This window comes from Eupeodes corollae, chromosome 1, assembly GCF_945859685.1.
Source record: "Eupeodes corollae chromosome 1, idEupCoro1.1, whole genome shotgun sequence".
Classification (NCBI taxonomy): Eukaryota; Metazoa; Arthropoda; class Insecta; order Diptera; family Syrphidae; genus Eupeodes; species Eupeodes corollae.
In genome coordinates, this window is record NC_079147.1 from 269,470,221 (window position 1) to 269,491,170 (window position 20,950).

The 20,950-nt window shown below is 30.8% G+C and overlaps 1 protein-coding gene across 1 annotated transcript in view; it reads right to left on the reverse strand.

The window, feature by feature from the left end:
• Positions 1 to 14,863: 14,863 nt before the first annotated feature.
• LOC129954170 (cell death protein hid) overlaps positions 14,864 to 20,950 on the reverse strand; it is a 56,142-nt gene continuing 50,055 nt past the window's right edge. The window contains exon 4 of the mRNA XM_056067901.1: positions 14,864 to 19,078. Coding sequence (XP_055923876.1) covers positions 19,001 to 19,078 — 78 coding nt within the window. The 3' untranslated portion in view covers positions 14,864 to 19,000. The remainder of the gene's footprint in view (positions 19,079 to 20,950) is intronic.

The window sequence follows — 20,950 nt, forward strand, 5'->3', positions numbered from 1 at the left end:
AATTAAGGTTTTTCCAATAAACCAAAAAATCTAAGACAACTCTTAAATTTGCTAAACTTATAAAATAAGAATGTATGAAAAGTATGCAAGAAACAAATTTCAGACAATACCAATTGGTTCCTTGCAATATACAATATACTTATACAAAAATTAAATATGTGGTTTTTTTCCACTTCATGTAAATGATACAAATGAGTATCGTTAGGTTTCCTTTATTCAAGACCTTACTTTACACATTTTATAAACTTCTATATCTACGCAAAAAATTTACTCGTAAATAATTATCTGCACTTTTAATAAAAATACAATAATTTAACTTAACGCAGCTAACAGTTCAATAACAATTAAGCGTTGATAATTTGTGTTCATATTGACATTGACAAATAAATAATAACTATAAAAAAACGTACTATTTAAAATTATATACAAATCGGGTGTTTTTCTTAGAGGTACACAACTTCCCTATAAGTGTTAAACTTGTTGTCATTCCCATGAAGTGTATTTGATCTTATTTCAGTATTCTTGGACAAATCCAAACTCACAGATTTACACCAAAACAAAGTTTGACAAATAGTATTTCCGAAATTTGACTTATCAACGTCCTTTATGAGAAGGCCAAATTAAAATGCTTTAAATTGAAGTTGCTTATTTTCTTCATAAACCAAACATTTGTTACTCTCATTGTTTTTGAGGAATTTTATTTTTCGTTAAAATAAGCGGAGTAAAAATGTTGATTTTTACATATTTAAGCGGAATATTGAATAGAATAAAAAAGTACTAACTGGGCTAATACTGGGTTTTCGGATCTCACCTACTCAAGATGATTACAAATTCATGCAAATACTATTTCTTAAATTTCTAATTTTAAACTTCCCATGAGAAGTTTTTGTAATAATTCTCGACGTTTCAAAGTTACTGGAATCTAAAAGAACATTCTGTGTGTTCGGGTGTACTTACGTTCGGGAAGCTTTTTTAGACGTACCTACACATCTCAAGTACTAAGATATATAGAGATATCTACTTCAAATGAATGTTATACAGACAATAAAGAAGAAAATTGTAAAAGGAGTTTTAAAATAAGTAATAAACCAAAGTTATCGCACGAACTAATAACTCTAAGTGCTTGAATTAAATTTTGTATTATATGTTTTCTATAAATCTGAAAAAAATATCGTATCTAAAATAAAAAAAAATCCATTAAAGAATAACGTCTTTGACATCTAGTAAAATTTAAAGATAAATCGAATTGACAGTTCTTTTGCATAAATTGAAAAGCGTTACTAAAACTTGGTAAAAATGTATTTTTGACTCAAATATCTTTTCAAAACTAAAATATATTGATTTCAAACCAATTTCATCCTATAAAAATAGTTTTTTAACATTAAGTAAGATTTTGGAAAGCAGAACTCGTAGCATGATGGTTAGTGCTTTGGACTGTCATGCAAAGGGTCTGGGTTCAATCCCTGCCTGTGCCACCTTAATTGTAATAATTTTCGCGGGTACTGCCTCTTGCGAGGAATTGACAAATCCTTCAAGAGTAATTCTTGTCATGAAAAAGTGCTTTCTCAAAACTAGCCGTTCGGATTCGGCCCAAAATTGTAGGTCCCTTCCATTCCTGACAACAGTACTCGCACACAGGAATGGTTGAGAGTTGTAAGTCACTAGGCCCTGGTTCACAACGGACTGTTGCGCCACCCCATTTGATTTTTGAAGATTCTGGAAAAATCGAATTGACAGTTTTTGAAACAAAAATTTAGAAAACATTTCTAAATTTTGGTACAAATTGCTTCAAAATAATTTCATCTTATAGTTAATATTGTTTTCGACATTCAATTATTTTGTATAAAAATCCAACAGTTAGTTTTTTTTTCATAAAAATTTAAATCTACAATAAGAAATGGTACGCAAAATTGGTAAAAGCTGATGTTTGATTCTCGATATCTCATCAAAATATCAAAGAACTGAATTCAAAATGATTTCATTCGGTGCCTTAGTTAAATACTATCTTACTTACCTACTTACTTAAGGTGGCACTACAGTCCTGTGTGAACTAGGGCCTCACCCAACAAACTTCTCCATCTAGCTCGGTCCCTAGCTAGATGTCTCCAGTTTCGCGCTCCAAGTTGGGTGAGGTCACCTTCCACTTGTGCGCGCCACCTGATTCGCGGTCTTCCTCTACTGCGCTGTCCTGTGGGTGCGGATTCGAAGACTTTCCGGGCCGAAGCATTGGTTTCCATGCGCTCTACGTGACCCAGCCATCTTAGTCGTTGGACTTTTACCTTCCTGGCTAAGCCTACGTCGCTGTACAGCACGTCGTTCCATCTTCTCCTCCACTCCCCTTCGATGCATACGGGATCGTAGATCACACGAAAAACTTTTCTCTCGAAGCGGCCCAAGGTGCTTTCATCCGCTTTTGTCATATTCCATGCTTCTGCACCGTATAGCAGGAGGGGGATGATAAGGGTCTTACATAGCAACACTTTGGTCCCTCGAGAGAGGACTTTACCACTCAATTGCTTTCTTAGCCCAAAGAAAAACCGGTTAGGAAGCGTTATTCTGCGTTTGATCACAGCGCTGGTGTTGTTTTCTGCGTTAACAGCGGAGCCTAGGTAGACGAAGTCCTTGACTGCCTCAAAGTTACGTCTGTCGATTGTGAAGTTTTGATCAAGACGTCGGTGTTGTATGTCCTTTCTTTACGACAGCATGTACTTTGTTTTGCCCTCATTAAACGTTAAACCCATTTTTGCCGCCTCTACCTCAATACTCACAAAAGCCCCATTGACACCACGCTGACTTCTTCCGATTATGTCAATGTCATCAGTAATTGGACAGACTTTTGAAAGACAGTACCTCTAGTGTTGACGTGTGAGCTCTGCACTATTCTTTCAAGCACGATGTTAAAAAAATCACATGACAGCGCATCACCTGGTCTAAAACCTTTTTTGACATCGAAAGGTTCTGTTAAGTTGTTTCCAACCTTCATGGAGTAGCGTGAATTCTCCATGGTCATCCTGCACAAACGGACGAGTATGGCAGCAATGCCGAAACTAGACATGGCTCTATACAGTTCGTACCTGTAGATGCTGTCATATGCGGCCTTGAAATGGATGAAAAGATGGTGGGTGTCGATTTGATGTTCTTGAGTTTTTTCCAGGATCTGCCGTAATGTGAATATTAGATCAACTGTGGACTTCCCTGGTCTAAAACCACACTGAGAAGATTTTATAGGCGATGTTAAGCAGACTGATTCCTCTATAGTTGTTGCAGTTTAGAGGGTCTCCTTTTTTCAGGATCGGGCAAACAATACTGAGGTTCCATTTATCAAACATGCTTTCTTCCAACCATATCTTACAGATAAGTTGGTGCATGCTCCTAACCAACTTATCTCCAGCTGCTTTTAAGAGCTCGGCATTTAAGCCATCCGCTCCAGCGGCTTTATTAGACTTCAACTTAGATATGGCAATCTTTACTTCGTCTAAGTCGGGAGGACGGGATTGTTGGCTTTCGTTGCCTATGTTGAATGGATCATCCTGCCTGACAGCGGAATTCTGTTCGTCGTCGCCGTTATACAGTCTGCAGAAGTAGTCCTTCCATATCATCAGCATTGACTGCGGTTCCACTATGATGTTTCCACTTTCGTCTTTGCAGCCTTCGGTTCTAGGTTTATGTACCTGTGAATTTCGTTTCACCTGTTTATAAAACTTATGAACTTGATTCCTGCTTTTAAACCTCATGCCCTTTCTTCTTCTGCTCATAGAGCTCATTAGCAGCTCTCGTCCTTTTATATGCAGTGCCGCTTTGCGTGCCTGTTGTTCGCTGAATTTGCCTGACGACATTCCTCATCAAACCAGTGGTTCCTTGTTGGTGGCTGTTTGAAACCCAGCACATCAGAGGCGGCTTCTCTGATTGCATCTTGGCAATGTTGCCACTGGTTTTCGATACATTGTGTTGGCGGCAGAGAACTTCGAGAGAGGTTACTTTTAACTCGGTCGGAAAAGGATTTGGCGATCTCTGGCGATTGTAGCCGTTCGACGTTGTACCTTCTCCCAGCACATATCTGTTTTGCCTTGGGTCTGGAAATCTGAAGTGCTACATTGGCCACAAGGAGCCAGTGGTCCGAATCGATGTTAGCTCCTCGGAAAGTTCGTACATCCATAATGCTGTCTGCGTGTCTGGCGTCGATCGCAATATGGTCAATCTGGTTGACGTTAGATTGATCTGGAGAAGTCCAAGTTCCTTTGTGGATGTTGAGGTGTGGAAAAGGCGTACTGGCTACCATGAAGTTTCACCCAGCAGCAAAATCTATGAGTCTGAATCCGTTCGGAAGTGAAAGCTGTCTTCCCTTCCTAGCTTGGCATTAAAATCGCCCAGGAGTATTTTAATATCGTAGCCAGGGCACTGCTCATATGTTTTTTCTAGGACCTCGAAGAACATATCTTTGGTGTTGTAGTCTTTCTCTTCTGTATGGGCGTTCGCGCATATCAGGCGAATGTTGCCTTTTTTTTAGCCTTGATGCGTATGGCGCTCATTGACTTAAGACTTCTTGCCTATGTCTGGCTCCTATGACGAAACCGCATCCAAATAAGCGGTGTTGGTTTTCGTGGTAGCAGTCACCATAGTAAATATCGCAGTTTTTCATCCTCTTTTTGCCCGGCCCATCCCATCGTATTTCCTGGATGGCGGTGATATCTGCTAAATAAATACTAAACAAAATACTCTTTTATCATATGCAACATATTGTTGTTAATTTTTAGTTAATTGAAACAAAAAACTCCACCTGACAACTTTTTTAATAAAAAGTTTAATGGTTTTCGATACAAGGTATGAAACTTGTAATTATTTCTTTCAAATTAAATTATGAATATTTTTTTAAATTTATAACCCAGACAAGTCAACAGACGGGATGGGAAGATATCAGTGGGGTTCGCATCCCAGCCTATTTTATTTTAATTTTGAAGTCAAAAACTATAACTTAAAATCTTATCCAATTATAAATTAGGCCATTTTATTGAATTTCTTGTGTTTAAAACTAAAACGAATTCCATACCTCTAAAAAGAACACCGTATATATTTGCGAATATTGCAGTTCAAAAAACAAATTATATGGATACCTTTTAAAATACCCAATCAGCATGTTTTTACTTCGATAAAAATTCATCAAGATTAATTAATTTGCATTATAACTGAATGTATATACTTGTTTTAACCTTCTTTGGTAAAATCAAGCTACAGGTGTAGAAACATTAAAATCTCGTATGCAAATATGCTTTTACGCACAAACCAACTAACCAACCTGCCGGTGTAGCGTTTACAACAACAAGCTTCCTTCCATATGCCATCCTGATGGTTTAATTAAATGATCAAATAATTACCAAACAAATTCAATATCATATTATTTGTAGCTAGAAGCTCGTTGAAGTTATGCTCATTAAAAATTCATTAAATATGTACAAACGTAGGTATTCAGAAACTCAGCTGGGGTTAAAGTTTTCATCAGGTATAGGTTACATTAAAACTAACAGACTTGCAGCATTACATCAAATCCATCGTCGTCGTCGCTCGTTGATGTCGTTTCCATATAAAGCTAATATACTCGTAGTTGAAGTATTAATATTAAATTATTTATTTTACAACTTCAAGCTGAATACGATGGCGCTACAAATTGAGGTATTCAAGCTCCACATATGCAAATACAGCGCTTTAAAGCAAAATTCTCGACATTTGGTAATTAATATATGCTTTTTACAACTCTGACAATATACCAAAGCTTGATGGGTTAGGTAGGTAATAATAATTAAGGATTCCTCATTATTTTGATATTCGTATAAACATATCCTACGTAAATAAACGACATCTTTTTAATAATAAAATAACTATCTAGAGGGCTTTTTAGACGATGATGAGGATGACGAATAGTATAAGGACCTTTGGGTCATCCTCATCATAATAATGATGATGGTCATGTTTGCACTCCTTTTTCAATTGGCAAAAGAACATGTCCAAGTACATATAATAGGAACATCCTTTTAATATTATTTTATATTGTGTGCAAGAAGTTTTCCGCATTGGATGTTTTATGATTATTTTGTCCTGTATACTTATAGGGAATAAAACCCAAAGAAATATTACCAAGAGGAATTCATAGGAATAGATGCGAGATATGTGTCCGTCTACATAAATAATAAAAGTATCTCAACAGACCGAATAAATAACAGCCATGCGATGCATCACAATTTAATAAGGGAATATATTATAAGGAATAAGGATATGATGTGATGTGTCCTTTCAAACATGATGGCATCTTGTAGAGAGTTGTCCGGTTGTTTCTGACGAATAAATGATAAATTATTATGTGACCGAAGCTAAAGAAAATTACTCACCGTATTTAATATAAATCTTTTACAAGATATTTTATTATATATTATATATATTCTTTCATCAAAATGATATCAAACCTTATTGAAGGAATGTTATATATTGTTGAGGTATGATATTGTGAAAAGAGGTAAAGAACATCATGCTTGTCGGTAGGTTTTACAGATATCACAAATGAGAACTTTCATAACATCAATATAAGATCCTTGACAACTGATGGATGGGTGATTAAAATGTAATACATTTCTTGTGAAATAAATAATCTCTATCTTTCTAATCCTAACATATTTAAGGAGTTTGATGATGGAAATCATGGACAATTATTGCAAATTTTGGCAAAAGCAATATTTATTTTATAATATTGTTTTAAATGTACCTATTGCCGCGAGAGAAAATTAAAATTTAGAGTGAATTGATTGGTTTTACTAAATATTTAAGTCATCCAAAAACAGTCCGTTTTTGAAACTTTTATGGCAATGTTCTAGGAATATCATAATAATCGAACTATGTACTTGTATTATGTTCAATAGAAGTAAAGCTCATTATGACGGATTCACTATACAAATATTTCACCCATAACATTTTTGTTCATTTAATTTTTAATTTTTGAAAAGCTATTTGAGTCGAAAGTAAATTTTTACCAAGTTTTAGTGTTGTTTTTTTTTAGAGTTTTCATTTTGTAAAAAAACTGTCAATTCGATTTTTTTTATAATTTTATCAAATCTTGAAAACAACTTTTCTTATAAGATAAAATTTCTTTGAACCCAATATTTCAATATTTTTAGGTTTTAAATTTGTTTGTACAAAAACTGTCAGTTAGAATTTTCCTAAGATTTCAATGAATATTGTAACTAATATTTTTTGAACGATAAAAGTAGTTTAAGGCCAACATCTACAATTTTTGAAAACATATTTGAGTCGAAAATAAATTTTTACCAACTTTTTTACATTTTTTTTAGGTTTCTATTTTTTGTAAAAAAAAACTGTCAATTCGATTTTTCTCTAAATTTGTCCTCATATTAAAAACAATATTTCTTATAAGTAAAAATTAGTTAAAAGCTATTATCTTAAATTTTTGAAAAGATAATTGAGTCGAAAATCATTTTTTACCAACTTTTGTTCATTTTTGTTCGGTTTTTATTTTTTTGTAAAAAGAACAGTGAATTCGATTTTTTTCAAAATTGTACTGAATGTTGAAAACAATATTTTTTATGAGATAAAATAAGTTTGAAGCCCAAATTTAGAGTTTTTGAAAAGATATTTGAATCTATATATTCAATTTTTACAAACTTTGAGTAATGTGTTTTTTCAGATTTTTATTTTTTATAAAAAAAAACTGTCAATTCGATTGTTCTCAAAATTTTATCAGATGTCAAAAATATTATTCTTCGTTGCACAAAATTGTTTTGGAGCTGAAATTATATTGAAGTCGTAAAATTTTGGAGGTGACAATTTTTTTTCGGTTTTTTTGATTTATAAAAAAACCATTAAATGGATGTTTTTCAAAAAGTATACTTCTTTGATATCACGTTACAGTATATTATATAAAATTCAAGTCTCTAGCGTTTTTGGTTCGTAAGATATTTAGGGTTAACCAAAATTTTCAAACTGCTATGGTAAAAAAACCGTAGTACCCGTAGCATGATGGTTAGTGCGTTGGACTGTCATGCAAGGGGTCTGGGTTCAATCCCTGCCTGTGCCACCTTAATTTAAAAAAATAATTTTCGCGGGTACTGCCTCTTGCGAGGAATTGACAAATCCTTCAAGAGTAATTCTTGTCATGAAAAAGTGCTTTCTCAAAAACTAGCCGTTCGGATTCGGCCCAAAATTGTAGGTCCCTTCCATTCCTGACAACAGTACTCGCACACAGGAATGGTTGAGAGTTGTAAGTCACTAGGCCCTGGTTCACAACGGACTGTTGCGCCACCCCATTTGATTTTTTTTTTTGATGGTAAAAAAACCACCAACGCAATTTTCTTGAGAGCCCTTTCTGCATATTTCTGCCTTATTATCTGTATAACAACATTTATTTGAAATCGATATCTCTACTGGTTCTTGAGCTATGGACGACGAAAAAAAACGTCAAGAACGTACGTACACACGCACGCACATACATCTTTCTAAAAATCTTTTATTTCGACTTTAAGGACCTTGAAACGTCGAGAAATGTCAAAATTATCAATTTGACAAATCGGACCCATTACAATAACTTCCTATGGGATGTTAATAAAGCTAGTCTTTACTTCAATAGAGAAATAAGTGGACTACCATGGTTGCAGCACCTTACATACTTTTCATGACATTTCCATGACTAATTCGCACATTTGCATATTTGTATATTAACTCAACATGAAAGAAGTGACGTTATAATCATATTTCAAGGTTATTATTTATAGACCAATGATGCGGCTGAATTAAGGTGTTATGTCACAACATTTAGGGGCCAATTGTAATGATCTCTGAAAGAAATAACACTGTTGCAAACGTTGACTTGCGAACTGTTCAGTGTTCACCCTTTTGGTATTGGTGGTTTTTTTTCTTTTAAAATTTCTGAAAATGATAGATGACTTAACAGTGGAATGTTTAAAATTAATCCTCTTATTGGAAAACTCTGTTTTATTAGTTAAACCGAACACAATTTCACTTTGAAATTAACAGAAAAAAAAATTGTATAATTCGAACAAAATGAAAGCTAAAAAAAGGTATAATATTATTAATTTTTTCACGGGTGAGACTCCTAACAGGAAAAGTAGAACAAAATTATTTGCAGGTGAAATACTCTTCATCTGAATGAGAAGAAGTTCTTCTATATTTTTTAACGCTTAAAAGATTTTTCAATTCCTATTAACAGACAATTTTGTGCACTTAGACACAGTCCGAGGAATGCCTGCATATTGTAATGAGTGGGAAATATTGAGCATGGTAAAGAAAGAAAGAATCCCTGTTCTTAACAATACGCCTGAAATTAGGCTCAAGGGTAAACTGATCAACATTTCTAGGAGTACAGGTATTACGGTTGAATATTTTGAGGGGTGATTACAACTGGAAATTTCACTAGAGTATTGTTTATAGAAATAACGATAAAACAATGATAATCAAGAAAAGCAATTGTGTCAATAGGAGAATGATCTCCTATTATTTATGAGTCTCCCTTTTCAATTCTATCTAAAAGATTAAAAACCGTTATTGTGGCACAAGCCCAAATATGAGAATTAAACTCGAGTTTTGGACAAATGATATCTTTGCAAATTATTTCCAGATCAGAAGCGGTAAAAAAACTTCTTGTATCGATAAAACCTAAATACTCAGCAGAATTTCTGGCAATGTAAAATATGTGATCACTCTACAACAAGTGGTTTGTGATGCACATTTTTAGAACTGAAAGCTGTTCACTCATCTCAATGCAATTACTATCCATGGATATAGGCATTGGGGGAGTGTTACGCTTTTAAGACAGTAGATTGAGTTTCAATGAAGTTTTTGAATCCCCATGAGACACGCTGTCAGGATCAGAATTTAATAAACTTATCATACGCTACTGTTGGTAGTCCACTTCTGAAGAACAAAGATGAATTATAAAAAGCTGAGGGTACTTTCATCAGCGAAACAATTTGGTGGGTTAGAAGTTTTAGAGAAAGATCGTTTATAAAAATAAGGTAGAGCTTAAGCTGAGAATTGACCAGCGTGTTCATGACCTTTTAAAGAAAGAACTTACGTGCAACTAGACGATAGTTAGAGGGTGAGGAGGATTTGATTTGTTTAGGGACAGGCTGGACAAATGCCATCCACTCGGAAAGAGACCTGTAGAATAGGACAGATAGAATAGCACAGTATTTTTGTTAAGCGTTGAAGGACACTTCTTCAGAACAATAGAGTGGATGCTATCCGGGCTAGCAGATATGTGTATGTCAAGATGTTTCAGTGCTTTTGGAACTGAAGAATTCGAAAGAAGATTCTTCCCATAGAATCGTTTACGGTTTCAAATACAGTCATTGCCATGTTTCTTATTGGTACCATCGAATTAACAACAAACTGTGCTGCAGGCCTTTATCAATTAAGCTTACAAAAAGAGTGTTATTAAAAACGAGGGTTGGAACCTACGATGACGTAGTGTTGGGACCAGAAATTTGTATTACCTTTTGGATATTTAAGTATTTGAAATCTTTAATGTTGGCCATGCAAAAATGTAATGCTTTGAATATGTCCGTTGCAGGCCTTTCTGGCTTTCTTTAACGTAGACCAGTTTTCTTCAGTGGGGTTGGCTTTGTAAATCCCGAAATTAATATCATTCATTTTCTATCAATTTCCGGATAGATTTCAATGATAGCTATAATTGGCCCCTTAGGGTGTTCTCTGACCAGGGGCCCTACTCTGTAAAGCGTTTCGGAAGCAAATATTTTCGAAAACGAATATTTTTTAGTTTCTATTTCCAATGCGGATAAGAAATCTAGTACTTACGGAATAACAAAACCGCACTCGGATTTTTCTTACCTGGCAATGCGTTTCCGAATGTCATTAGCGTTCGAAAACGAAAATTCTGTTTCTACACCAAGATAGGTCGAAGGTCGTTTAAAGGGACACAAAAGGAAAGTTATGCTGTGTTGTATAAAAAAGATAAAATATAAGTAAGGAAATAATAATTTTATTCAAAATTTAAGCAAATAAATTCCATTACAGGGAATCATCAGCAAAAAATGGGCATACCAAACAAAAGCAATTTGAAATTATTGTGGAATTCGTATGACTTGAGAAAAAGTATACCTTGACAAAAAACAATTTTCAACACAAAAAACGAAATGGCTTTGAAAAAAATCAGCTTAAACTTTCTAGGCTGGAATTAAAAAGAGAGATGTGGCAATTGCAAAGTATTGAAGTTTTAAAAAAAGTGATTACGATAATTCTGAAGCGATAAAAATAACTGAATTTTAATTTCAATTTTTTCCCCGTATTCTTTGTGATTTGTTTTGATTTTTTTCTGTATTTTTGCTTTGACAAATCTCATAAGAAATATTTCGAGACTCGGAAAATGTATTCGATAAATAGAAAAAGTACTAGATGATTGCTTTATTCCATTCGAACATTTTACAGATTACGAGTTCATAAACGAATCAAATATCAGAGTAAAGGGCTACAGAACAGCGGAGTCACGTAGAATTATTGTACATTGAAATCACCCGTAAAAAGAATCTCAATATGCGGAAAAGAGATAAAATTCCCTGGATAAAGTCGGACAGCTCATCAAATTCGTTGGAAGTCGAATTTCCGTTGATGCACTGGCCATATTGTGGTAGAAGTTTAAAGGCAATAATGTGCATATACGGCTAAACCATGCTAAGAAAAGAATAAAGCCACTAAACTCCGAGTGATCGGTGGTGTTACCAACCTTAGACACGCCTCGTTAGTGCCAAAATAGTACCAGTGAAATTCATTGTTTGGCGGTAAGGTGAGTGATACATCCCAGAGGGCGAGATTAATCTCTTGTGTTTATATCATAAATAAATAAAACTATTCGAAAGTTCTTGCGTACATGAAAATAGAAGTACATAGTGTTAATACTAGTACCTAATCGGTATCAAGTTTTTTAACAGGATACTTAAATACTACCAAGTACTTTTGAAATTCTAATATTTTAGAACCAGAGATAGGTGGTTAAAAACTTTCAGATTTTTTTTTTATAATAAGCGCACACTCAAAGGGATATATTACCCTTATTATGTAGACACAGTGTGAGCACTAGGAAAGGGAGAGAGGGTTTGAAAGGAGATGTCGGTGCGCATTTGTTTTGAATTCCTGAATATTGAAATAGCTGGGAAAGACAGAGTGTGGCAAGGCATTCCACATTCGCATAGTACGGCTAAAGAACGCATCTCTGTACTTGACAGTACGACCGAAGTTGGGCTCGAGGATTTTATTGATGAGCATTCCTAGAAGCGCGAGTATTACGGTTGAACTGTTTAAGGGGACGAATGCAGCTGGCTATTTCTCTAGAGCATAAACCATTATAATAACTGTAAAAGAGGGTGGGACAAGAAACATTTCGACGGTGTTCAAGTGACGTAAATGATCTTATGATGGTAATATCACCAATCAATCTTAATGCCCTACGTTCAATACTATCCAAGAGGCTTAAGTAAGTTGCAGGAGCACCAGTCCAAATATGGGAGTTATACTCAAGCTTTGGAATATGTAAGTCTTGTAAATAACAGCCAGATCAGAGGGAGAGAAAAACTTGTTGCATCGCTTTAGAAAACCCAAACATCTTGCACCATTTTTGGCGACATCGCGTATATGATCGTTCCACAAAAGGTGGTTGGTGATACACATACCAAGAATATCAAGATGTTCAGTTTCCTCGATGCAAGTGCCATTTTTTGATAAAGGCAGGGGGGGTATATTTCGCTTTAACGATACAAGACAGCATTGCGTTTTCGAAGCATTAAATTCCACGCGGTTTCTTATTCCCCATTGTACAATGCAATGCAATGTCGTTGCAGTTCCACATTCGAAGAAGAGGGGTTTGAATCTGAAAATGAATATGAATAGCTAAGAGTACTATCGTCAGCGAAACAATGTATTGGATTAGATGTTGCAGACAGAAGATCATTAATAAAAATAAGAAAGAGTGTTGGAGATAGAACAGAGCCCTGTAGCACACCAGCATTTATTATGTGGTTTTCAGACTTGAATCCATCCATTACAACTTGTATTGAGCGATTCGAAAGGTAATTACTAATCCAATGAAGGAGGGATTCATGCAAACCGAAAGCACGCATTTTCGATAAGAGAGCCTGATGCCAAACGCTGTCAAATACTTTTGAAATATCTAGTGCAATAATCTTACTTTCTCCAAAACTATGTAAAGATTTGTTCCACTATCCGGTGAGATGAGCCATGAGATCACCAGTTAACCTATTGTTACGAAAGCCATACTGTCGGTCAGTAAGAAGCTTCCGTTCTTCAAGATACTTCTTGAGTTGATAATTAATCAATGTTTCCATGACCTTGAAAAAAAGGGACGTAAGTGCAATCGGTCGGTAATTAGACGGTCAGGAAGATTCGCCTTTTTTTGGAGTAGGTTGGACAAATGCGGTTTTCCATCCGCTCGGAACGAGACCTGAGGAGTAGGACCGATGAAAAAACTTACGCAGTGGTTTTGCCAACGATGAAGAACACATCTGCAGAACAATAGCGGGGATACCATCCGGACCAGCAGATTTATGTACGTTAAGATCTTTTAGGACTCTCGCTACAGTACGAGTGTGAAAAAAAAACATTTGCCCCATAGAATCATTAACTCATTAAGTACAGGCGGAGGTCGTGGAAGATCCCAGTTAAAGTAGGTACTTGAAAAGGTTCTGCTAAAGAAGCTTATCAAGTACCGAAGAATTAATTTTTGTAAGTATCATAACCAGTCCTCTACTTTTCATAATATAAAATTTGCAAATTAATTACAGTATTCTAAGTTTTGATAGTCATTTGTTGCTTATTTCATGAACATACATTTATAACGCAGAGAAGTTGACTAAACTCAAAGGGACAACAGTCCCTTAAAACTCGTTCTTTTGGCGAAACTAGAACTTTGAGTTTATTGATGAATGCATTCTTTTTCATACTTAATTCATAAATTATTTTTCTTCTTATTCTAATAAAAAAAAACAACTATCCCAATGTAACTTATGTTAATTGTTATTAAATTTGTTTGTTTTAGATCCGTTAAAAAACTGCATTGCATGTACCCAACCTTAAGATGTTTCCTTACCTCTTTATACATAACTTTATTTCAAATTAACAACTTACTCACTCATCCCTGAAAATACTTCCCAAGCACCAACAAATTTCAAGCCATCAATAAAAACACTCCATTTAAAAATGCATGAATAATATTTATATTTTTCTTTTTAATATATATGAACATTCATGAGATCATAATTATGTATTTATAAAAGTGCATAAATCAATTTATACTGCAACCGCATATATATATATATTTATTTATTCCTTCATTAATATAATAATGCATAACTGCAATATATATATATATAAATTTTTGTTTATATAAAAAAATCTTATCAACTATGTTTACAACATTCAAATATTCAACAAAAATTATACTCTTAATATTTATTAAAATAAAAATTATTTAATAAAAAGAATTCACTTCTTTTCTTTTTCGATATTTAAAAAAAAATAATAATATACAAATTGATTTACTTACAAACAATTACAAAATAATAAAAGTTCAGAAGACAAAAAATATTGGCTGCATTTATATAAAAAATGCTTTTATTCGTAAATTTTGAAATGTTAATGATTTTTGTAACGGATTTCTATAAAATCCAATCATCAATCTTCAAATTTACGAACAGAAAATTAAACTAATTTACTTATCTATTTTTTGTTTATAATAAATTTTCATTTTTGTATAAATGTAAAAGTATATAATATATACAAATAAAATGCAGCAAGTAGCATATGAAATTTTATATAATTTTTTTGTTTTTTTAATTTGTTTATATTTACTGGATGAAATATGCATTTTAGTCTTTATTTTTGTGTATATTTTGTATTTATTTTTGTGAAATTTGTACAATTTGTCGATGCAAACCTTTTTGAGACCAAATAATTAAAAAACATCGTAATTTTTAATTAATATAATTCTTCGATTGTAACAAGCGGAATTATTTGAATTGCTTTTTGTAATTTCTTAATTTAAAAAAAAAAAAAATGCTCTATCAACCTTTATTTAAATAATATTTTGTTTTTATTTTTCAAAAGATTTATTTTTAAATATTTTTGAGCCAAATTCAAGAGATCATTTGAAAACTATTGACACAAAATAACAATTTTTGTCTTAGTCAAATTGAATATAAAATTTACAAAAGAACAACAAGTTTTAATTATTGCATTTATTTTATTCAAAAGACCATATTTAGCTATTTTGTATATTTTTTTCTGAAACCAATGTTTAAACTAAACTTATATTATTATAAAAATAAAATAAAAATATGTACAACCCAAAATCATCACTTTAAGTGTGATTTTTTGTGTTTATTTTTGTATTGATTTTGTTTTTTTCTTTTGTTTAAATTGCTTTGTGTAAACATATAATATATCTTTTATTTATTCATGTATTTTTGTTTGTTTTTTTTTTTATTTATTTGTATAAATTTGTGTTTTTATTTTTAAAAAAAGTTTGAGATCAACATTTTTTTGGGAATTGTTTTAATATCGATTAGAATTTTTATATATTTTATTTATTTTTTTTTTCATTTTGTTTAACAAAAAAATTGTATTTCTTATATAAATTTTTGTTTGTTGTTATTTTGTTGTTTTTGTATAAATTTTATTAAAAAATTGAATTCGTACTTTAAATATTTTCGATTAGTTTTTTGTTGCTTTGTTTCTCATTTGACAATAATTTTAGAAAATTTTTGATCTATTTAGTGTAATTTTTTAAATTGCTATAAATTTGAATGGAATATGAATTTTGTGAGAGAATTTTTGATTAGTGAAGCTTTTTTGTATGTACACTTTTTTAAAAGTAGCAAAAATGTCTTATTTCAAAATTTAGTATTTTGTAATCATATTTTGGTCTTTTCTCGTTCCCAAAAAAAATTTCTTTTCTTTAGAGTTCTAACAATTTTCAAAAACTAAAATTTTTTAATAATATGATCACATTACGCTTCAATGAGCCTTCAAAACATTCAGGAAAAATATATTTGAAATTATATAAAATGAGAGAAATTTAAATAAATGAAAGTAATTTATAAAAAAATTAAGTCAAACAAATTAATAAAAATGAACTTTTCAATAAAAAAAACTAATGAAAATATTTAATGTCAACTGAAACAATATAATTTTAATATTGATGCCATTACTATTGATGGAAATGGAAATGATTTACTAAAAAAATAAACTAATATTTTTATATATTAAACTTAAAATATTTATTTATGTGTTGGTTTTTTTTTGTTGAACAGAGTAAATTACTATTGAGACCAATTTGAAAGTCTGTTCGTTGTTATCCTTAGAGCACAAGGTCATTTTTTTTTTAAAGTTTTCTAAGTTAATTATTTTAATGTCTTTTAAGGGATTTTTGTTTTAAGTTTAAATTTATTGGAATTATTTCAAATAAAAACTCAAAATTGAACACAGAAAAGTCATCTAACTTTAAGGTTTGTTCAGCAAATTTTAAATGTTTATTTAAAGGTTTTTTTTTAAATATGGTTTTTGCTTTGGAAAGAAATTTGAGTAACTCTTAATCCTTTCAGGGTTCCAGTGCTGAGAATTTACAATTTTTAGGTCTTGTAAATTTTTTACAAAAACTACCCAAAAATGTGTTTCCAAGAAAACCATTACAACCTCTTAACTTTCTTTTCCATATGACTCAATATTTTTATTCACAATGAAAACCAAAGTTTTGAAAATTTATATTTTCATAAAATTATAAAGATTTACATTATTTACATAAACTTAAAAGAAAAATCCCTCCATTTCTTGTGCTTTAAGAATAAGAATTCACATGTAACTATCGTTAAACTTAATTTTTAATTAATATTTAAGGAAAATTAAAAAAATCGATATTAACAAAAGTAAAAATAAAATAAGATTTAAATTCATCTACTAAGCATTAATAAGATTTTAATATTTGATAATTTTTCTACAATTCACTGAAATTAAAAGCAAATAAAAATACAGAATGTATTTTTATAATTATTAAGTTTAATATATAACTTTTAAAAATAAAATCATCACAATGGCAGTTTCAACACTTCTTCTATGCCGTTTTCAAAAATTATATATTGAAATAAAATTATATTTGAAATTGTATAAGCTTATGAAAAAAAATGTTTATTTCTTAAATTACATATATTTTTAAAAATTATTAAAAAACAAAAATAAATTGAAACTAAATTACAAATATAATTTCTTTTATATAGAAAAAATTTAATTGAATATATATAATAAAAAATTGAGAATACAAAAAGATATAATTAAAAAACTGAAAACTGAAAACAATTATTCTAATTTAAAAAAAAATTATTTTAACTCGTTTTAATTAAAGTTTTTAAAGAAATATTTATTTATAAAAAAAAACAAAATAAACAAATTGAGGGAATAATTCAAATTTTTTTTTTTCTTAGCACCTCATCTTGTCAAAAATGACCAAAAAATGTTTAAATTTTTGTTTGTTTATATTTTTATAAAATGTTAAGTGAAATTTTAAATATCACCAAGTTAACATTTAGTTTAATTTAATTTTCAAAAATACTTTTTTTATAATTGATTTTTTAATTTCAATATTAATTGATTTCTTTTTTTTAAGTATAATCACAATTGCTTTGGGTTTAAGGTGAATAACACCGGATTAATGGATCGAACTTTGAATAACCAAAGAACGATCGCTTGTGGAAGATATTGGAAGGAATCAAAAAAGCATTGTTTTTTGATTCGTATTAATAATTGAAAAATTAAAACACATCATATTCGAAGGATCGTCGTGTAATGTAAATTGCAACTGAAAAAAGGACACAAATAAAACAAAATAAAATCCAAGTACCTTCCACGAGCTTTTGAACGCAGTGTCTTGTCGTTTCACCCTATAAAAAAGTTTTCGAAATTTTTTGGAATATTTTCGAATTATTTTTAAATTTTTTAATTTGATTATTTATTACACTTAGATTTACTTTTTTTTTATTTTGTTTTTAATGAATGAAAAAGCGATTGCTATCATGGTTTGAGACTGTGTTTAGTTTATATAAAATTGTAAAATCAATACAAAATATTTAACACACTTCATTTTGTTTTAAATTGTTTTTTTATATTTTTTAAGTATTTTATTTTATTTTTTAAAATTAAACTCTTACAAATATAATTCAATTGAAATACTGAGTATTTTTGTTTTGTTTGTTTTAACTTTTATTTTATGGCAGTATATAAAATACAAAAATTCATCTAAAAAATTAATTTTATATTTCTATTTGTTGTTTTATTGCGCATTTAAAAAACAAGTTCAAAAGCGTTTTTGTTGTTCGTTTTTTTTTTCTGTTTTTGTATGCAGAAGTAAAAATATTCGAAAAATTCATATAAAAAGTATTCAAAATTTGTATGTTTTTTGTAATTTTTGTTGTTGTTGGTTTCTTAGTTTATTTATTTATTTGTACGTAAGAGTTGTATTTTGTTGTTGTTTTTTGTTTCTGTATTTATTGTTAATTTTCTAATTTAAAAATTATTTAGAAAAACAAAAACATATAAATACAATATAAAAATCAATACTTATTGTTTTCTGTTTTTGTTTGTAGGAGTCCTTTTGTGTGTTGCGGATGGGCTCACAGGCAGGATTTATTTTATTTTTTTAAATGTTATAATTTTTGTTGTTGTTGTTGTTTTCCTTTTGTCTTTTTGTATGCTGTGTGGATGTTAGTAACGTTGCTAATTTATCATTCAGATATAAATCATTATTAATTGATTCTGCTGCTTGTTTCGAATACAAATTTAAAAAAAGTCCATTTTTGTTTTCTTGATGAAACTTTTCTTTTATTCTCTTTTTTTCCGAATGGTGATTTATTCCTCCAACGGTTGGATTATGATGGGGTTAGTTTAATATTTCAATTAATTTTTAAAGTCATCGAGCAACAAGAAAACCACAACCCATGGCAACAACGAATACTGTGACAACGGTTGGCCAAGTAAAACTTTGCTCCTGAAATTAAAAAAACAAAAAGATAAAAGTGTTTAAAATTCTATTTTACTGTGTGAAAGTTTGAATTTAAGTTTTAAAGGATCAATTTCACTTTTTTGTCATTGTCATTGTCAGATTTTATAATACTTAGGACAAACCCAATTAATTTAAGATAAGATTCCAATTGTGGTGGAGTTTTCTAAGAAGTCTTATGTCAAGACTTCATTGAATTCATTTAATTGTTACTAATGTTTTTTTGTTGTCCAAAAAGAGGTGTCATTGTATATAAAGTCGGCTATTTAAGAAGCTTTCAAATTTGAAGGTGTCATATTTGAAACAGACAACAAACAATTAACTCTTCAACTCTTTATTGACACTGTTAAAATACATTAAAAAAATAGGCGGGGTTGCTTCCTCACTCTGATAATATCCCATTCAATCTTTCATAACAGTGTTTTGTGTTAGATAAATAATTTTAAGTCAATATATTTCATAGTTCTTCGAAAACTACTTGTTACCAGTTTATTGTTGTTTTTTCTAGATTTTTGCGTTTTGTTCAAAAATTCCTTAGTTAAATTTTTCTAAAAAATTACCTGAAAATTTCAAAAAAAAATGTTTGCATGTGATGAAATAGTTTGATTTCAAAATTTGATTTTCTTAACGGGATTTTTAGTCGAAAATCAATTTTTACCAATTTTAAAAGCACACAGATTTGATTTTTCTTAGAAAAATTATCATGGAATGAAATTTTTTAAAGTCAATACTTTAATTTATTGACGAGATATCGAGAATCGAACATCAATTTTTCAGAATTTCGTGCACTATTTTTTGTAAATTTTTGTTCTTATGAAAAATTGTCTACTGGATTTTCTATAAATTGTTAAAGATCGAAAACAATATTTTCTATACGATGAAATTAGTGTTAAGTCAAAATCTTTAGTTTTTGAAAAAGATATTTGAGTCCAATATCATTTTTTTAAGGTTTGCATTTTTTGTAAACAAAATGTTAATTCGAATTTTCGTAAAAATTGTTACTCATGTTGAAAAAAAATAAAAAAAAAAATTAAATGACTTTGAAGTCAATATTTTTAACTTTTTGAAAGTTTTTTTTTTTATTATTTTTCATATGTTTTTATTTTTTGTAAAAAAAATATTTATTCTCCCAAAATCTTACTTAATATTAAAAACTTTAGTTTTTGTAAGATGAATTTTGTTTAAGGCCAATATCTTCAATTTTTAAAAAGTTATTTAAGTCGAAAATCAATCAATCCATGTTTTTACATTTTGTAAGAAAACTGTCAATTCGTTTTTTTCTAAAAATTATACTGGATGTTGGAAACAATATTTTTTTATAAGATGAAATTAGTTTGAAGCCAAAATCTTAGGGTTAGGTTTAAGTGGCTGCGGATACAGAATCCACACATTTAGGCTAAGAGAAAAGACCCATTGTGATACCACATGAATCTAGAGAATTACTTCTTACTAGTCGAACCATTTTGAGCTTTTTATAAAACGAAGAAGATATTGGATAAAAGGATATCAAATATCTTCTTGAGCTAGTTCACTGGGAGTATCAAAAAGGTAGTCTGCCAGATGAAGTCTGCGTCTTAGTGAAAGAGCAGGTCAAGTTCAAAGAAGGTGAGAGATTATTTCCTCTTCTTCCTCGTCCATACAGCTCCTGCAGAAGTCATTTGAGGCTACACCAAGTCGTATTGCATGTCTGCCTATAAGACAGTGTCCCGTAAGGACACCTATTAGGGAGATTATATGAAGTCTGTTTTGTCATAACAGGTCTTTAGAGCGCTTTAGGTCAAGTGCTGTTCCTTTTAGAAGAAGTTTACATGTAGCTACCGGTATACCTATCTTCCCCCTTTCAGGTGAAATAGGTATGAC